Source organism: Lissotriton helveticus, chromosome 8 (assembly GCF_964261635.1).
Source record: "Lissotriton helveticus chromosome 8, aLisHel1.1, whole genome shotgun sequence".
Lineage (NCBI taxonomy): Eukaryota > Metazoa > Chordata > Amphibia > Caudata > Salamandridae > Lissotriton > Lissotriton helveticus.
This window is the reverse complement of record NC_136069.1, coordinates 194,071,107-194,091,745: the sequence shown is the minus strand read 5'-3', so window position 1 is coordinate 194,091,745 and position 20,639 is coordinate 194,071,107. Positions and strand designations below refer to the sequence as shown.

At 48.0% G+C, this 20,639-nt stretch overlaps 1 protein-coding gene across 1 annotated transcript in view; it reads left to right on the top strand.

Moving 5' to 3' along the window:
• LOC144772511 (carbonyl reductase [NADPH] 1-like) overlaps positions 1–19,138 on the top strand; it is a 54,465-nt gene extending 35,327 nt beyond the window's left edge. The window contains exon 4 of the mRNA XM_078656890.1: positions 18,196–19,138. Coding sequence (XP_078513016.1) covers positions 18,196–18,632 — 437 coding nt within the window. The 3' untranslated portion in view covers positions 18,633–19,138. The remainder of the gene's footprint in view (positions 1–18,195) is intronic.
• The last annotated feature ends 1,501 nt before the right edge of the window (positions 19,139–20,639 follow it).

Genomic DNA, 20,639 nt, shown 5'->3' with positions numbered 1-20,639 from the left:
ACTAATTCTCAGCGCCCCATAAAATGCCAGGCAGAATGCCGCCTTAAAAAGAAGCACTTCCCACTCCGAGTTACAAACCATCTCCAGCGTGCCCAGTAAGGCTTTTAGCCGGGCCAACCCCATGGGCTTCCTCTTATCCTTCTGGTGTCCCTGAATACGGCGCCATCCCCTTAAAGCCTTGCGTATCATAAAGGTATTAGTGGGATCCCGGAAGCCCCTAGCTTGAGCGAAGAATGACACTGCTGCCCTATGTCTGGTCGCCGCTGCCACTGAGCGGCCCTCTCTGTGCATCCATTCTAAATAGGCTGCAAACCCATCCTCCTTCGCCCAAAGCACTTCCCACTGTGGCCCCAAGAAAGAACAATAAGACAGAAACGCCCCTTCGTAAGCCGTCTTGGTCCTGGGGGCTAGGCTAGCGACCACGAGGTCCTGTAATCTGGGGCACCAATCTGCCAAAGTACTGGTGGGAAGTGTGCTGGCGAGGGGTCTGCTGTGGGGAGATGTTCCCTGAAAACCTGCATTTTGAAGCGAGAAAGGGAGTCAGCAGCATTGTTTAAAACACCAGGGACATGTTTGGCTCTAAAATTAGCATTCAGTTTAAGGCACCGCAGAACAATTTCTTTGATGAGACGAAGTATGAAAGGACACCGCGCCCCCTGCTGATTGATACATTCCACCACTGTCATGTTATCTGACCAAAACACCACTGATCGGTTACATAGGTGTTCGGGCCAAACCATCAGTGCCACCCATATTGGAAAAAGTTCCAGGAAGCCAATGTTGCCGAGCAAACCCCATGTGTTCCATTCTTCTGGCCATTGTTGAGCGACCCACCTATTCCCTAGGATGGCACCGAAGCCCACACTACCGGCCGCATCAGTCCATAGTCCCAACTCCGCCGATGTCGTGAGCGGGCCGGGCCAGACCACCCTACCGTTAAAATCCTCCAGGAATGCCATCCAAATGAGCATATCCTGGCGAATTTCAGACGATAGGCGCGTGCGGTGGTGCTTTTCCTTCAGCCCCCTCATCGCGTGCGCGATGGAGCGAGAGAAGGGGCGAGCCATTGGGATGATTCTTAGTGCGAAATTCAGTTGCCCTACCACCTCCTGTAATTGCTGCAAAGTGACCTTCTCCTTCCGGAGGCATAACTGTAGCGATGTCTTGAATTTGGACACCTTGTCCTTAGGTAGTCTAAAACATCTCTCCATTGAGTCAATCTCGATGCCCAGAAATTCCAAGCAGGTGGTCGGGCCCACCGTCTTCCCAGGCGCAAGCGGGACCCCAAAAGCCCGCATGAGCACGCAAAATTCCTGCAATGCCAGTGCGCACTCCTGAGAACCCGCTGTACCGAGGAAGAGGAAATCATCTAAGTAATGCATGACCCTTTGATGGCCCGTCACTTGTCTCATGGCCCATTCAAGAAATGAACTAAACATCTCAAAGTAGGCGCAAGAAATAGAACAACCCATAGGCATGCATTTGTCCATGTAGAACCTATCCCTAAAGGTGAAACCTAAAAGATGCTGGTCCGCCGGGTGGACTGGGAGGAGGCGGAAGGCGGACTCTATGTCTGATTTCGCCATCAGCGCCCCGGGTCCAGTGGCCTGCAATAAGGTAACAGCCTGATCAAAAGAGGCGTACTTAACACTACAGATACCTTCGTCAATGGCATCATTCAGTGAGGCCCCCTTTGGCGCTGACAGGTTATGGATCAATCTGAATTGCCCCTTCTCTTTCTTGGGGACAACTCCCAGTGGGGAACAGACAAAATTGGGTACTGGCACTGCAGCAAAAGGGCCAGATATCCTGCCTAAGGAAAGCTCTTTGTCAATTTTGGCGGCCACAACAGTCGGATTGTGTGTGACTGATAATTGATTTCTACAGTGCGCACTGCCTGTGTATCCCCCGGCCGGGATCCTAAAACCTTTAGAAAAACCTTCCTGGAGTAGGGTGGCCGCCTTGTGGTCCGGGTATCTGTTCAACAATGGAATCATTGCCACCACATCCACTGGAGTGGGGGGGCGTAACCTGTCTGACTTATAGTGGCCTTCCCCTACCCCTCTGTCCTGTGTTACCTTGCTTGGACCTACAGGTAGTTTCTGGATGAGAGGGGTGCCCACAGGAGGAACATGCATGCCTAAACTTACACGCGGCCCTTGTGCAGGTGCGCCTATTAAAATCCCAGCACACCCCTTTCTTCTCTGACCCACTTGCCCTAAATTTCCCAGGTATTTCACTCGTTTGGGGGGGCCGAAAGGGCTGCTGCGGTCTAGTGAACACCTTGACCGCACCGAACTGAGGGGGTGGTGCAGTGTCAGAGAACTGTTTGTGCCAAGCCAAGGAATCTACCGAGTCCCATGGCAACGATCTATTGAATTCCAATGCCTTCCTAAAATTGACATCGTACCCCTTCCATGCTTCCCCAGAATACTGTTGACTCCACCCCACAATCCTGCTCGAGTAGCAAGCCAATGCAGCCTGCAGATCTGGAGGACGCTCAGCCTTAACTGCAGTGAAAATGGCCCATGCTTGCATCCAATTATTGAGATTCTCCTCAACCCTGAATCTAGTACACTGCGCCCTCCATTCACTTGGGAGCATCCACTCCTTCAGTGCCTTTGCCTGCTCCATTTCCCTATTATCCAACAATAAAGAATAAATGTACACGTATTTATCCGCCCAAATCATTTCCTTCACAGCTAATGACACATGCTGAGCTATATTTTCGCTCCTGGAAGGTATCACACCGTCCCCCAAGAGCGGCAATGCCACTTCCTTACCAAGTGCGGGCACCGTGGGCGGTTGCCCATTAACTCCGTCCAGCTGGGGAACACTTGGACCTGCAAGGGGAGAAGAAATTGGCAATGCAACATTGTCGGCGGCCGGTGCCGATCTGATTTTTTTCTACAAACCTTGCCGCCTCTGCCGCATGGTCTGCAGAATTCGGAAAGGCTCCCCCTTTTTGGAGCCATGGCATCATGGCCGTTAACTGAGAAACCAATTCGGGTGGCATCGAATCCACATTACCCCCCGGGACAACAGGTACCACTGGGGTTATGCCCGATGGTCCTGGCACAGGTGGCAGGGCGGGCGCCGGGTGAGGCCAGCCTGTACCCGGGATTGTGGGTACCGGTGCGGGAGCAGACCCAGCGTCTACTGGTTGACTTGCCGGCACCGGCACCACAGGGGCAATGGGTGTAGGCACATGCGGGGGTGGGACCACCGCGGGCGGTGCGGCTGGTAACGGATCCACTGGGCCTGGGATGGGGACCGCCTCCTTGGGTCTTTTGGACCTAGGTTTCCCTTGCGGGGTGACAAATTCCCCTCTTGGCACTGGTGCCACCCTCTTGCGGATCGGTCTCCCGGACGGGCCTGGTGCCTCGCCCTCTCTGTCCTCCAACCGAGCTTCCCGCTCCTTAATTTGTCCTAGCTGTTGTTTAATGTCGCTCATCTCCCGCATCATAGCCCGCATCATAGCCTCCATATTGGACCCCCTTTTTCCACCCCTTGGACCTGGCATGTCGCTTACCCCAAAAAACACCCGCTGCCTACTTAGTTACTAACAGGTCAACTGTGTGTACCTTACAGATGGAGGGTCACCAGGGGGCTTTCAGCACCATGCAACGGCGACCGCAACACTAGCGGCTTGTCCGCTTATGTAAGGGGTGAGTAAACCTAATGTAGACCCACCCGGCGGCCACCAGGAGCGATGAATGCTAGCCCCCCGTACCCCTCTTACCGACCAGTCCCGTGCACTCGGAGGCGGTGATGATCCGCGATCACAGCCCTCGCCACGTCGTGTGCCCTGTCTGCGAGTGAAACGCGCCAATAATGTAGTTAAGGTTGCCTGGAATTGAAAACAGGTATTAATCCCGTGTCATAAAGTAAGAAAACCTTTTAGAACACCAAACGTCACAGTGAAACTTTTAATAAAATGCCACCTTGTTTGTCTCTTGAAAGCAATTCATTTAGTAGTTAATAAAAAATTCCACCTTGTTTGTCTCTTGAAAGCAATTCATGTAGTAGTTAATACCTTTCAGTATAGGGTGGGAAACCTTTATATAGTACCGTCACTAACTAAATATACAACGCCCCTCAATGTATACTGACACCCACACAATGTGCATCAACAATGTGTACCAACAAGAAACAGTGAAATACAAAATTAAATGCACCCCCCTTGTCAACATACAGCTACAATTATTCACTCAATTAATGTCAACAAGCATCAGATCGTATGTTCAATGAAAGCTTTGCTACTACACAAATCACTGCACCGTTCTCCCCTGGTCTCCCCTCCACGTGGTGCCTTAGCTGGCCCTGCTTCGCTACCTAGCAGCTCCACGAACAGCCGGCCCAACCGCGACCTGCAAAATTATGGGGCGGAGACAAGGACAAAGAAATCAAGCATGCGCCCACTTCATGAGGAGATGCGGCGGGGTTTCAGCGTTAAATCTCAAGAATTTCTCAAGGGCTAAAATTCAGCAAGCGCCCGTTTGAGAAGGAATGCGGCGGGGTTTCAGCGTGAGGGGCGGCGAAGCCGAGCGCAGAACACGACGTCGATAAATCCAATGCCTGCACCGACTACGTCGTGCCGCCCACCCTTTCCCGCCCCGCCCGAAATACCTTGATAACCGCCGAGCTCCTTATCTGTCCACACGGCGAACGTGCCCCACTCGCTGATCCCTACTCAGATGCGAATAAACCACTCCCTCCTGGTCGCACTTCCGAACGGCGACTCGTATGCGCTTAAACCGGTCCCTCGAGCCCGCAGTTCCTAGGCGACCTGAAAACAAACAAAACGTTAGCGAATAAACCGCTCCCTCCTGCTCGCACTTCCGAACGGCGACTCGTATGCGCTAAACAGCTCCCTCCAGCCCGCAATTCCTCGGCGACCTGGAAAACAAAGAAAACGTTAACAAAGAAGCCCCGAACGCGGGGCACAACGTTCAGCGAGGGAGCGTCCAGGGACAAGGGGGTCTCCTGGGCGCTCCCTACCTCTTATTCCCGAGGGGCCGGGTGGCCCCTCCTAACGCCCGCCCCCCCCGACCCGGAACCAGTCCATTGAATCCGGGTCAGGAGGGGCGCCGGCCAATCGGCGGTGGGCCGCGCCCCCAGGGCACGCCCCCACCGTCGAAGGACCCGAGGGGAGAGGAGGTGAGGCGGTCGCCGCGCCGCCATGCGTGCGGGGGGGCCGAGGGCCCCCCCTTTTCATTCTCTTCTACCAACAACTCTTGTGGGGCTCGGGTACACAGAGGGAGCGTCTGTCTCTGGGATGCTTAAATGACATTTGTGTATGATGCTGAAACCATTTCAGCCGTGCTTAATTTGTAAAATATGAATGTTTGTCGGAGGCCACACCCACTTTGCTAGGCTCCACCCACTCCGTCCACTGACTCCACCCACTTCCTCCACTGGCCCCACCCACTTACTCTATTGACCCCCACCTACATCTTCAACTGGCACTACTGAGTCAGATGTAATACTCTATCTAAATTTCAGCAAGGGAGCCTTTCGACTGTGAAGCAAATAAGTGAATAATATCCGCGCCTAGACACTTCACATCATATAGTGTTATTATATGACTGGTTTAAATATTAGAACCATAAAACATGATAACTTGTCTTTATAGTGCTTGCTAACTGTGGGCTTTGTCACTGCATTGTCTGAAATCTGACACACACACAGATACTTCTCACAAAATAGATGAGGGGTTAAACAGACTGTATTGAGACCTCTTTTCCTTGACAAATTGAGATGAAATATATAAAAGACAGCCAGCTGTGTAGTGACAACCACACTATGGCAGCTAACACGTGGAGAACCTATCAGTTGCATTACAATACTGCAAAGGTCACCAGTGCAAGTATGACAAATGGGCCTGTCACTTGCCCCTTCACCCCCGGTCCAGGTGCTACTGCAGCCTGGAGCATATTTCTGCCTCTGGCACTCTCTGAGTCCGTAATGATCCGGTGCATATCAAAACCCTATATGATTATTAAACTCAATGCAGATACTGGATACACTGCAGATGTGTTCCTTTTAAATGTGTGCTTATTGCAGTTATTGGGGCATTCCAAACCTCTCAAGTGAATGTGACATGCACAGCTTGAGAAGAGGCAACCTAGAGCAAAGTTTAAAGGGTTGCTTTAAATGTTTGTTGCAAATGTCTGTGCTGCCTTTTTTGTATTCTACATGCTGTAGAAAATGAGCATTTGTCAGAGCAATCTAAACATGAGACACATGCAAGATAAGGATTCTAGAAATTGTGTACATATATTCATAATTTTAGCAGCAATTTTAACAGCAAAACACACAACCCTTCAATTTAATTGATTTTAAGAAAAAGCACCACATGGAATATTCCGAAGGCAGCCAACATTTTGTTTGCAAGCTAACAATGCTAATCAGTAAAATATGCTTAACAGTTCCAAAGGAATTTCACAGTATTTGGAGATCATCTGTTTAGGGGTGTTGCTAACCAAATGTGCCATCAATAATTTAAAAAAAGGTTTACTTGGTTTGTTGCAGTGTACGGTTATGCTTATCCTTGTTATCTGGTTGAAAGCTCTCAGTAATCAAATCAATCATATCTCAAGATCTCAGTGCCACACATGGAGTCACAACACGGCCAGACTCAAAATCAAGAAATGCAAAACAAAATAAGCAAGAGGAAAACCACCTCAATTTATAAGCCCAGAAACTGAAACCTCATGCTCCCACATATTAAACAATCCACATCAGTCCTGCAGTTGATAAAGAAAGAAGCACACAATCACCGATAAAAACCCGCCTTAATATTCAAGCCTTTATACCCAATGACGAAATAGCTCTACCTCCCACCTTGATATCTTCCCCTATACATGACCTCTCCTGCACAACAGGGCTTTAAGTGGGGTAGGTGAAGGTCTTGCCGGTGCTTAGCACGGACCGTTCTAAAAATTAGGTGTCTAGACGGGTCGCTATCGGGCTCTCCATTTTTACCCTCATCCTCAGGGTGAAACTATTTTTTTTTTAAACCTCCAGCAGTGCCACCCTTAACTGCCTTTGATGTAAAATCAAAGAGACTCGTTATAGTTATTTCACTGTCTCATAATTTCACAACTGAAGTATTTTCAATATTATATACAAAGAAGCCATAGTAGCTGCATATTTAGCATAAGCAACTAACAGTCATTGATAAAGTCAGTAGTCCTGGTTTATTGTAGGTGTAATGTTACTTCTTGTATTATATGTCTGGGTGCACTGGCAGAAACCGCAAAATACTAGTCGGGCGGCACACTATGCCAAGGACAGATTTTTAGCTTGGGGGTTTTTAAGCAACGCCCTTAATTACATCGCCATGCCCCTAAGAGAGACCTCTGGGTTATTTCATCCCACTTAAAGCCCTGCTGCACAACACTCAGAATAAGTCCCTTCCCCACTATTGCGCACGGAGTTATATTGCCTTCTTTTAACTTGATTTGCTCTCTACAGGTTAACACTATATATGAAAGTCTAAAGTAGCGTTGCAAAGGGTGGAACCTATAAATCTAAACTATACATATATTCTAGCGATGGTACTTTAAAACCTGGTCAGTTTCACTGGACAAATAACAGAAACTGGATTTTTGTTTCTTAATTCACATTATTATCTATATTTTTTTGCGTATAGCAGCAACATTCATACTTGTGAATGCTTCAAAAAGCTAGTTTGAGGCACTGTACAAACAAAGGCATGTTAAAATAAGAGTTAAGAGAACAGAAACGAAACCGTCACATCCGTGAACACACAAATATGTATACTGCATATATATTCAAAGTCATAAGGCCCAGGTGGAAAGAAGAGTAGAATAAAGTCCTTGAAGGAATCTTTCAACTTAAAACTCGCTCCAAATGACAAGTTAACTTGGTTAGCATATTTAAAATACAATAAATTATGCTCGCGCTGCCACATCCACTACAACATCCTGCTTTTCTTCGCATTTAGCCACTCTTAAGCAGTAAACTATTTAGGAGGGATACTTCAGGGCAGGGCCTTTAACTTAACCCATATGGTTGGGTATATTTAACTGTGCCTTGGACCCCCATGTGGAAAGAACACCACAGAGAACGGGGACGAAATATAACATGACTAACGGCCTACTTAAAGTGATGGGCAATATAGGGCTGCACGATGTCGGATGTCAGGCTCACCTTGGGCAGCAGACATTCACATGTCATTCCTTGACACAAAACACCTACAGCAGACTGGATAGGGTACTGATTGGGGGTTTCTGTGAGTAAAGGATGTGGAGGTCGCACATTTAGCTGCAAGCTGAAATAGGTAGTTGCCCCTGGAATGGGGCAATCATGGAGGCTGCCAACGGACATTCTGGATGCCCCGGAGGGGCGTAAGGTTTGCAACGCACCCTTAAAAGATTTTGGACATGAACTGGGACTCCACCATGCATAGATTCACTGAGTGGGATTGGGAAGCTCTTGAGGTGATTCTGAGAGGCACCTGCCTAGGTCTCACATGAGGTGTGTTGTCAGCTCCAGACAGGCCTTCGTCAGGAAGTGGCATTCCCCTGACCTGCATAAGCATGGAATAGGAAGCTGCAGAAGCCTGGAAGTGGTTGGATAAGTATACACTTCACCAGTGTCGCCAGAGACTGCATAGAGAGGAAGACATGTCAGGCAGACTTTTAGCCTGGACATTACGTAGGAAACAAGCTACCTCACTCGTGACTTGCTTAACTACTCAAGAGGGTGCTAGCCCAGGGCAGGCAGGCACAGGCACTGGCTGGGCTGGGCAGGGCAGCTGGGCAGGACTGGCTGGCACTCAGTGAATCTGGATCGCGGACGCGTAATAATCATATCCAGGGCCATAATCAATCATATGTGGGGCCAACGCGGAGGCTAGTTGCTCCTCCAGGCCGCCGCCCGCCAGTACCTGCCAGGCCTGAGGCCACGGCACCCCTACCCTGCACCACGGTGATCAGTAGGTCACCGTCGGTCGGGTCGTCGTGGCCGTCACGCCACCCCCACCACCCACACTCCAAAATGAAAAGCAGATTTGGCTTTTATGGCAATGAATGATGGCATAGATATTGGCATTGTTAGCAGCTACTAGTGTAAGTACAGTACTACTACTAAAGTAAGTTAGTACTTAACTAAACTTACCATTACCTGTGGTGGGCCGGCCGGCAGGGACTCACTCGGGACAGCGGGAGGCGAGGAAGAGACACAATCACACCGGTGCGGGCGCACGCAGTCGCACTGCCTTTTTTTTTTTTACTGATTAGGCCTGCCTGGTGCGTGCTGCTAATAAATTTACCAGTCAGACACAGAACTGTGGCTGATCGATGCCCACCTCAACGCCAAACTGGGTCGGGCCGGGCGCAGCAGGGCAGGCCCACTTGACGCGATGATAATATACTTTCGTGGTGGTGGTGGTTGTAATGTTGGTGCTTATAATAAACTGCACGATGCTGTGTTGGAGGAGTTAAGTACTTTATTTATCTAATAACAATATCTGCTGAGGAGCGCCGGCCGGCGCTTCCTAACGGTGTTTTCTCCGCGCGCCGTCCTGCTGCGCGCGCAGCTTGCCGACATGGTCGTCGCACGTCACGCCTACGTGACGTGCAACTACTAGAATGCGTCCACTACATATCTCCCCCTTTTTTATCAAACAAGATGAGTCACTTACAGTTCCTTGTCCATTTCAAAATCTCGATACCTGGAAGGTCTTACCACCTGCCTTCCGCTCCTTGTGACCCTGACTGGGTTCTCCATTGTCTCTTGACTCTGCAACTCATTGCTTACTGTTCCTTCGTTCAGAGCTCCCTCTTCATGCGTGCTTCTCTCCAACCTGTCCCATTCCATTCCTTGACTTCCATTTTCTCCTTCCTCTTCACTTTCCGTTCCTGCTCTCACTCCGCCTCGCTGCTCCGCGGTCTCTTGACTCCTTTCCACCTCAGAACCTTCCTTGTCTTCCCAATCGGTGCCCTGTTGCTCCCAGCCCAAAACCTTATTGCACCTGGCCATGCGGTCTTGGGACCACACGTTTCCGTCGCTTAATAGGGCTGCCCGATCATACACCTCGACCACTTGCAACGGCTTGCTGTACTTGCTGTCTCCCTTCTTCTGCAGGGTGGCCAATCTTACTCTTACCCACTCTCCTTGCTCCAGACCGGTGCCTTTGACATTCCTACGTCTGTTGTAGTGGTTGCTGTAAATTGTCTGTGCTTTTTCCAGGTTGGCCCGCACCACTGCAGGGGACCATTCACTAGTGATAAGCTTTTCCTTCCACACTCTGTTATCGTGGGTAAAGGGTTCACGTCCTCTCAGTATTTGGAATGGACTATACCCCGTACCAGTGGGTGTTACTCTATAGGCCCATACCATGTTCTCTAGCGCCTTCTCCCAGTTCTGTGCACTTGATATGGCTGCTTGTATGGCTCCCATCACTACCCTGTTAAATCTCTCCACTAAACCGTTTCCAGCCGGATGGTAGATTGCAGTATGTTTGACAGTGACGCCATTTCTTTGCATGAACTTGTTCCACTTTTCTGACGTGAACTGGGGTCCGTTGTCACTCAAAATCGATTTGGGTATTCCTTCCCTCGTGAAAGTCTCTGACAGAAATGTAAGGATGTTCTCTGTGTCCATGGATTCATCTATTCTCAACTCTGGCCACTTCGAATATCGATCCATGAGGACACACACGTATTTCTGTGTACCTTGGTCATCTAGGACCGGTCCCAAAATGTCTATGGATAGTTCCTCCCACGGATTAGAAGGGGGGTCAAACTTTCCTATCGCTGGCCTCAATGGTTTTAATGTCTTGTCTGCCCGTTGACATTGGGGACACTCTCTGACATGCCTTTCAGCCCTTATGTCCATGCCTGGCCACCAGTAATTTTGTTTGGCACGCGCTTTGAGTTTCCCTATGCCCAGGTGTCCCTCATGTAGCAAGTCCATCAGTTTTGAAGTGAGGTTCCTTGGGGGAATCACCTTATCCCCTCTGTATATGAAGATTCCTTTGTCTCCTAACGACAGTTCTTCCCGCACTTCGAAGTACGGCTTGAGACTTGCCCTCACGTTCCTTTTGTCCGGCCATCCCTGTACGATGTACCTCTTCACTTCCTTTATGTCAGTGTCCTCTTCATATGACTCTGTCCATTCTTGTAGACTGATCAGTTTCTCTTGGTCCTCTATTAGAGCTACCAACTCTCCACTGCCGACATGGTCTTCCTCTCCTGGCTCCATGGCAGCTGCCCTGCTCAGATAATCCGCTACTCGGTTCCGGCTTCCCGGAATGTACTCGACATCGTACCTGAACTCGAGCAACTTTAAAGACATTTTGGATATCCGGGGGGTGGCACTGGCATGTCCACTCGACGTCAGCACCTTCACCAACGGTTTGTGGTCTGTCCTGAGTAGGAAGCGTGTTCCCCACAGAAATTGCCGGAATCTCGTCATGGCCCATACGACCGCCAGCATTTCTTTCTCGATCACGCTGTATTTGCTTTCCGTGTCTGACAAGGCTCTGGACGCAAAGCTGATGGTCTCCATTTCCCCTCTGCCTCTGTCTTGCATGAGTACAGCACCTAGGCCTTTGTCGCTGGCATCTGTCGTCAGTACGGTGGTGCCTTGTGGGTCGTACCCTTTGAGGGGAACAGCTCCAGTGACATCCCTTTTGATCAACTCGAACTCTGCTTGGGCTTCTGGTGTCCACTGGAACACTGTGCTGTCTCTGGTCAACAGCCTCAAGTTGTGGGTCTTGGAAGCGAAGTGTACCACAAACTTGCTGTAGTACTCCGCCATCCCCAGGAACGACCTGACTTCTTCCTTGTTCCTGGGCGGCGGTGCTTCAGCGATGGCTTTGACATTTTCCGATTTGGGGGTAACGCCCTGTCGTCCGATCTCGTGACCTAGGTACGTTACTGACTGCAGTCCCAACCGACACTTCGACCACTCCGCCGTGAGGCCTTTGTTCTCTAGTGTTTTCAACACCTTTCCCAGCTTCTGATCATGATCCTGCTGGTCTCGGCCCATCACCAAGATGTCATCCTGGAAATACTGGACATCCTTGCAGTCTCTGAACAGTTGGTGCATCATTTTCTGGAAGACAGCAGCTGCTGAGGCCAGCCCAAAAGGCATCCGACAAAATTGGTAACATCCAAACGGGGTGATGAAGGATGTGAGCCGTTTGCTGTCCGGGTGAAGTGCAATTTGGTGATAGGCCGAGGTCAAGTCGATGGTGGAGTACCACTGCACCCCCCTGGTCTTAGTCAACATTTCCTCGATCCTGGGGAGGGGAAATTTCTCCACCACAATATTCTTATTCAGTTCTCTTAGGTCCACACAGAGCCGGACCTTCCCATTTGGCTTCATTACGACCACCAGGGGCGCCAACCATTCTGCACAGGTTATCGGCTCTATTATTCCTTTCTTTTCCAGCTCCTGGAGTTCAGTTTGGACTGCTTCTCTCACCGCAATCGGCACATTCCTCACCTTGTGGGCTACCGGAATGGCCCCTTCCTTGAGCACAATCCTGTGTTGGAAGTTTTCCATCCGTCCCACTGTGCCCCCAAACACTTTCGGGTAGTTCTCCTTCCATTTGTTCATGTCTGGCCATTCTTCTTGCTCTGTAAGTAATATTTGTTCTTTTCCTCCTGGATCCAGTTTTATTCCTAGGTCCCCTTGGTCTAGCCATCCCAGGACCGAGGGTCCTTTTTCCGCAATGTACAGCTTGCACCATGCTGACCGCCCCCTGAATTCGAACAGTAGGCGGCGGAACCCCAACATTGGAATGCGGTCGCCATTGTAGGTGACAGGTCGGATGTCTAACTTTTCCAACTCCGGTCCCAACTTGGGTCTGAATGTTTCTTCCCATACTGCCTGTTGGATGATGGTGAAGGGGGATCCTGTGTCCGCCACCACGGTGATGGTGATACCTCCCATTGACATGTCCAGGATGGGTTTGGTGGATTTCCTCCCTTCTATGCTCATTACCTGGTCATATATGCACAGGACGGTGACCACCTCTTCCTCTGCAACCTCTTCCAGATCTTCCTCCCCTTGCTCGACGCATTTCACTGTTTCCTTAGAGTGTTTCTTCCTACACACCTTTTCGTAGTGGCCCAGGATGCCGCAGTGTAGGCACTTGGCTCGGAATGCGGGACATCTTCTGTCGCGTGCGTCGTGGGACCAACTGCCACATCTGTAGCACGATTTCTTGTTGTCGCTCCCTGTTTGTTTTCCTTGCCATCTACTGGTTCCTTTGGTTGTTGGGTCTCTTCCTCTTTGGTCCTTACGGTGGTCTCCCTCTTGTATCCTGTTCACCATTGTTGGGGTGACCACTTCTTTCTTGGTCGCTGCCGCGCACCTCCTGGCAAGCTCCGCCCTTTTTACGATGACCATTACTTCTTTGAGCGTGGTGTCGCCGCTCGCCCACAACTTGTCTTGGACCTGTGTGCTCGTCGTGTGCATCACGATCTGGTCTTTTATGAATTCATCCTCCCACCGTGCGTATTTACACGGGGCCGCTAGTTTCCTCAAGGCCCCTACATATTCCTCTATGGTTTCTCCAGCCCGTTGTTTCCTTTGCTGGAAGTTAAACCTATCCACAGACACACATATGGTGGGACGGTACCTCTCATCCAGGTCTTCCACTGCATGGGCATAGACGTCCGAGTCGTTGTCCTCTCTCTTCTTGGGCACCAGGCTCTTGTAAATCCTGAGACCCTCCGGTCCCAGGTTCAGCAGCAGAATACGTTTCTTTCTTTGGGGGGTGAACTTCTCTTCATTTTCATCCTCTAGGACCCCTATAAAATCATCGATATATTCCTTCCAATCTTCCCACTTCATCAGGGGTTCGCCAGGTTTCGGTAGGAACTGCACCGGCGCAATTGCATAGCCTGCCGGTGTGCTCATCCTCACCTCCCTGACCTCTGTCGCCTTGCTGGTGGGGTTCCCTGGGGCACTGTCCTGCACTTCTGTATGGGCGTCCTCCTGGGGACTCCTAGTTCTGGTCCCCTCTTCCTCCCTTTTGGTAGCCAGCTCTGTTCCTACCTTCCACGTAGTGATGTGAAGGTATTTTCAGTTATTGGTCTGCTGCAGGTTGCGGTGTTGCCTCTCCGGCCACTGCGCAGCTCCTCCGGTTGCTGTGGCACTGCCACGCTCCTCAGCCTGTCGTTCTCGGAGGCTCCGTCTTGCCCCCTCGTGCTCTCCACCCTCCGGCCTGTTAGCGCCGCTCTGCGCCGTGTCCCAGTGGTCAGGGGGTTGCCTGTAGTGTAGCTGCCCACGTGGTGGGGGTTCGATTTTTTTTTTCTTACTTGGTGTCAAGTGGATCCCCTGCCTCGTCGCCACTGTAATGTTGGTGCTTATAATAAACTGCACGATGCTGTGTTGGAGGAGTTAAGGACTTTATTTATCTAATAACAATATCTGCTGAGGAGCGCCGGCCGGCGCTTCCTAACGGTGTTTTCTCCGCGCGCCGTCCTGCTGCGCGCGCAGCTTGCCGACATGGTCGTCGCACGTCACGCCTACGTGACGTGCAACTACTAGAATGCGTCCACTACAGTGGTGAGCTGCCTGCTGCACGCTGCGGTGATTATGCTGGGGCGTGGCAGCAATGTGAAAAAAATCTGCGCATTGCTCACGTTGCCGCACAGCCCGTTCCTACCCCATCATAACCTACCAAAATCCTAATCCAGCCCAAACCAGTCTCCTCCGGCCCGCCTACGTCGCCTACCACAGGCAACTTGGCAAGTGGGGCTAAGGCTTTCGCGGCGCGCAGTGCGGGGCCGCCATTAACCATATATGAATAAAGATGATGATCATGTGATGAATATCTTCAAACTGGGGGCGCGGCTCAGGGCAGCAGCAGGTTAAGTGTCCCACACGGTAGCACAGTTAACCGCCGGCACTGGCTGACTCACTCACTCTCTGTGATGTGAAAAACACAATGCGATGCGGCTGCACTTGAGGAGTTAAGTATTAGTACTAGCAAGTGTACAGTAAGATACATTTAAAAAAAATTGACGTGCACGGTGCGCCTCGAGCGCGCAGAGCAGCAGATGCGTGTAGAATCAGTCACACTGTAGACCCGGCCCTGTCAATTAAGTGCTGGTGCTAAGCACTGGCAAGCACCGGCACAAATTAAGCCCTGGGCCCCACTCATAATGCATTACACACATTGGATAGAACTTTTACTAGTTATCCTGCTATTCAGATTGATATGATTCTGCCACTGACTTGGACAGACCATAGGGCTATCTTCTTCTAACACTATCCCTTTGCCTACTGCTAATTCTAATTTGGATGCAGTTAATTACAACAATTGGATTAGAGAAGCAATAGTCCAATTAGCCCCTCTATGATCAGTGTCCCAACGTAGAGCTAAACCTACTGCCCCTTGGTATAAAGCGGAACTGAAAGACCTGTAATAAAAATGCAGGCGCGCTGAATGCGAATGGAGGTTGCATTATACTACAGAAGGCAAACTTAGCTATAATAAGTCTCTTACAGATTATAAAGAAGCTATCTGTAGAGCTAAAACTGAGTTTTATACTGGCAAGATAGAGAAAGCAAAGAATTCTACCAGAGAACTCTAGACTGTTACCTCCCTTTTCAAGCTTCAACAAGGAGACCTGTTTTATCCCGACCAAAAGTACAAACAAAATATAACGAATTGGAGGGATTGGATTCTGGCCTCCATATTCCAGTCATCCAGGAAAGTAAGGAGGGGTCAGCAACTCTCCTAACCATTTATCTAGTTTCTCCCTAGTTACCCATGATTCGACAAATGATCTCTTACTGTCTAACAAGTCTGGCTCACCAGAGGATACTTGTCACTGAATATAATGTATGCGGTCTCCAGACTAACAATCTCTCTCTCTCCTGACCCCCCCCCCCCTATTAAACACTGTTGTAGGATCTAGAGATTTCCCTACAGTATGCAAGAAAGCCTGTATTAAGCCCATTTAAAAAAAGTCCTCCATGGACCCTAGGAATGTCAAGAGCTATAGACCTATCTCCTGCCTCCCTTTGGCGGCCAAGGTTTTGGAGAAAGCCATTATTCAGGAATTAAATGGCTATTTTATCTCCAATAATACTCTGGTTACCTCACAACATGGCTTCCGTGCAGACCACTCTACAGAGTCCGCACTAGTTGTGGCCACGGAATAACTTTGCATGCAATTTGATAGTGGTGGAAGGGCGATCGTGCTCCTACTTGACCTGTCAGCCGCGTTTGACACGGTGAATCATCTAATTCTCACGCAACAGCTGAAGGCAAGTGAGATCAAGGATAAGGATAAGGCGCTGGCTCTTCTTTCTTCTCTCCTGGCAAACAGAGAACATAAGGTTTGCTTGGACAATCTTAAATCTGACACATTTCATCTCCCCTGTGGAGTCCCACAAAGGGTCGGCGCTTTCACCCACCCTTTTCAATATTTATGTGACGCCATTGGCCAATCTAGTTAGAAACTTTGGCTTCTCTCTTGTCTTATGCCGACGACACTCAAATTATAGTTTCAATATCTACTGTTAGTGAGGTGCCGTTGGCAAGGTTTCATAGTTGTCTTGGTCGCATCATACAATGGATGCACAACTACTATTTGAAACTAAATACACAGAAGACCGAAGTCATGGAGTTTGGCAATGGCCCTCCTATCTGGAACTCAGCCTGGTGGCCAACAGAGGCAGGAGAGTGTCCATCACCAGTGGACAAAATGAGAAATCTGGATGTGGTCTGGGACACACAGCTTAATTTCTCGGCTCCGATTAATAAAGTTACTTCGACATGTTACTTTACATTGAAAATCCTACGGAAGATACTACCATTTCTTCCTATTGAGCTGAGGAAAACGGAGGTGGTCGGTGTCTCGCATCGATTATTGCAATGTCCTTTATTTAGGGATTGACAAACGACAGCTGACCAAGCTGCAATCCCTTCAGAATACTGCTGCTCGGACGTTACTTAACATTCCTAAATTCAATCATATTTCTGGGGCCATTAGGAGCCTTCATTGGCTCCCTGTCGAGCAGCGTATTGAATTTAAGGCTCTTTGCCTGGTCCACAAAACCCTGTATGGTAGTGTTTTTTTGGCGTACTGCACCTTTTTCCAATGGTATCGTCCAGGGCGTTCATTAAGGTCTGCTAATCAGGCCTTGGTTAAAATTCCAAAATGGAGGAAAGCAAGATGGGGTGGGAGATGCCTCTCCTACTTGGCTCCCAAACTCTGGAACAAGCTGCCTTTGGATATTAATCTCAACCAGCTCGATCCAAATTGTGGCTTTTTAAAAACCTGGCTCTTCCTGGTTTAGTAGTGGAGCTTGTATTTGTGGACCCATTCATCTGTCTATGTTTCTCCAGCGCCAAGACGCCCCTGGCAATTTACCGCTAAATAAATCCCTCACTTACTTACTTTATCCTGCACGTTAATCACAGTGCAGTTTCACATTTCGACCGGACCTCTTAGAAACGGGGACAGAAGTTCAATTCTTTAAACTCTCCTGCTGTGCTGCTTTGTCTCATTTAAGCAGTATAGCAGGATTTAATGAGTTGTATATTATATATATATTATATATTATATATATATAATTTTTTTATTTTTTTTAAAGAACACAAATATCACAAATATATATATTTGTGTTAAAGAAAAGATGAGAGCTAATAGGACATTTAGTCTTATTTCTAGGTCTGTGCCCGTCCCAGTTTTTCATTCTGATAATCTGGTCACCCTGACCCTGGCATTGTAGAGAGCAGGAGGCAGGCATGTTGGGGTTGTGCAGCTCGGCAGGGTGGGGTTGTGCAGCTCGGCAGGGTGGAAGGCTCATAGCAAATTGTGGTGAGAATAGGCAGATATTAGGAAGCGGAGGGTCAACATGGCAGGCAACCAATAAGGCATTTTGGTGAGCGAGGGAGGTGCAGAATAGGAATTGTGGAATGCACACGAGGGGAATTGGAAGAAGCACAGAGTCGACATAACGGGGACCCATTTGCTGTTAAGAAAATACATTTAATCACAATTCAGATTTTGATTTTTTTATTTACCTTTGCATAAGCCTAATTTCATATTCGTTTAAATTCTTCAATTCCATACTTTTTGTAAACCACTAGAATTGAATATACTAGTTTATTTAGGAACTTATTTTAGTAAATGTGTTTCCTGCAATTATTGAACTTCTATAATTTAAAGGTTTTTTTTCTTCATACAGGAAGAGTTGTAAATGTTTCCAGCATGGTTAGTCAGCATGCTTTGGCCAAATGCAGTCCGGATCTCCAAGAGAAGTTTCGCAGTGAGACCATCACAGAAGACGAGCTGGTAGCACTCATGGAAAAGTTTGTTGAAGACACCAAGAATGAAAAGCACAGCCAGGAGGGCTGGCCCAACACAGCGTATGGGGTGTCAAAAATTGGAGTAACTGTTCTATCCATGATTCAAGCTAGGAAGCTGACTAAAGAAAGGGGAGCAGATGGGATACTTCTTAATGCCTGCTGTCCTGGGTGGGTTAAGACAGACATGGCAGGTGACAAGGCCCCAAAAACTCCAGACCAGGGAGCTGAAACGCCAGTTTATCTAGCACTCTTACCCATTGATGCTGAGGGGCCCCATGGTCAATTTGTGAGTGAAAAAAAAGTGGGAAAGTGGTGAAACTACCTTTGGTGTTCACTGAATACATTTCCTTAGTACCCATTAATATAACTATGACAAAGAGACCACAAAACATTTGTAGCTAGTTCCATACGGTGACCCCATAATCCTAAATTCTTCTTTGTTTCATATTGTGAAGCAATATATAATCTGCATTGTACATTTGTGTCTCATTGTCATTTCCATTAAATCCCAGTTCCTGACCACAAGTGCATATAACGTTTTGTGGATGTTATGATAGTATGCAAGAGATGTGTGCCTGTGGCTCGTCAGGCTGCAAATACAATTTGAATTTCTTCTAGCTATTTCTATGATCTCAAATGTTATGCCTTGTCTGTATAATACCTTACAAAATCAATGGATGCATTGATTGGCTTTGTTTCCTAAATGTGCTAGTTTGTGACAGGATTCAAATAATTTTTTTTTATAGTGTACGCAAACATCACACCATTTTCTGTACTGTAAATGGTCTGTAGACCAAGGAATAAAACAGAAATTGGCGACTACCTTGAGTCTGATTTACCTTTTTTCCATACTTTATAACCTAGATTAAAGGGCTTTTCACTTCACTCTCTCGACATGTCTGAACAAAATTAACTACCATTTGACGAGGACAAGGTCATGAAAATCTTAACTGCCCCCTTAATCCTAGGTGACATGAATGTGACACAATCTTTGGCCCAAGCAGGTGATTGGGAAACACCGACACAGCATAGAAAGAATCAAATAACAATCATTGGCATAGCCAATAGGTCTCGCCTTTGGGACCTTATGTGTTTGGCCAACTGTAGATGTTGCACCAAGGATATTGTGCTGCATAATTAAATACTTATAAGGTCCCAAAGGCGAGACCTATTGACTATGCCAATGCTTGTTCAATGTTATTAACCCACTCTAGAACATTCCTTATATTTTATGAGTCAAACACCTTTTAAAGGCAGCGGCAAACTAAGGGGCTAATGTAAAGTTACCAGTTCAAGTTATAAGGATATGTTTCATTGTTTTGTAACTCACATCAGTAAAATTATTCTGCTATAAGAAACCCATGTTGGTGATACATTAATTATAACCCTTTTCTGCTGGACTCTTGATGCCTGTCCCGTACCCTGGTTTAAATCATCCATCCATTGAAAATGACTTATTTAGTTAGTTTTGTATTGTTTTACATGGATTGTTAAACAAGGAACGAAGCCCTCCAAAGTCATACACGGAGTGTCATTAGGAAAAACTGACACTTTATTGAAAGCAAATATTAATTACAAAACCGGTACCTGCTTTTCAAATGGTGTAACAAAAATAGTTATCACAATTCATTATGCTATAGATTGACATCTCCCAAAAGAAAGCCTCAAAATTTATAAAAATAAGAGACGTAAAAATGTGATCAAACAAATAAAAAACTTTCAGTGCAGACATCATACAAAACGTAACCATAGCACAAAAGGTAAACCCGTAATGGTGTTTAGTAGGGTTTTTTAATTATGGCTGTCAAAATAATGTAATTGAACCATGACTTTGGATACTCATTTCCATATGACTGAATTACTTATTTCAAAGTACATCAAAGCGGGGTCACAGACATGTCAAGGCGGGGGCCACACAAAGCTTTCAGTTGGAAAATGCCGACCAGTCCGTGAACTTCGCAGATCAGCACGTTGGTTTCTAGCATGGTCGGGCCGAGTACATTAAACGTGATGTACAGCAAGGAATAACAATGGATGGGGGTTACATCAGCAGGGGTGGCGCTAGGCCAGAGGTCTTCAAACTTTTGTAGGCTGAGCCCCCCCCCAGCTGATTTTTTTTAGATATTGGGCCCCCCAACCACCTGACGGAAATGTCTGGAATCGACCCCCAAGCGCATATTCCGGGCATATCCAGCAAATAATGTTCAATACAATAAGAGTGTTTAGTAAACTGCAGGTTTGTGAGTGGGTGTGGTGCAATGACAGAGTCTTATTACACAGCTCAAAACACCACTTTCCAAGATAAATTGTGTGCAAATTGTTT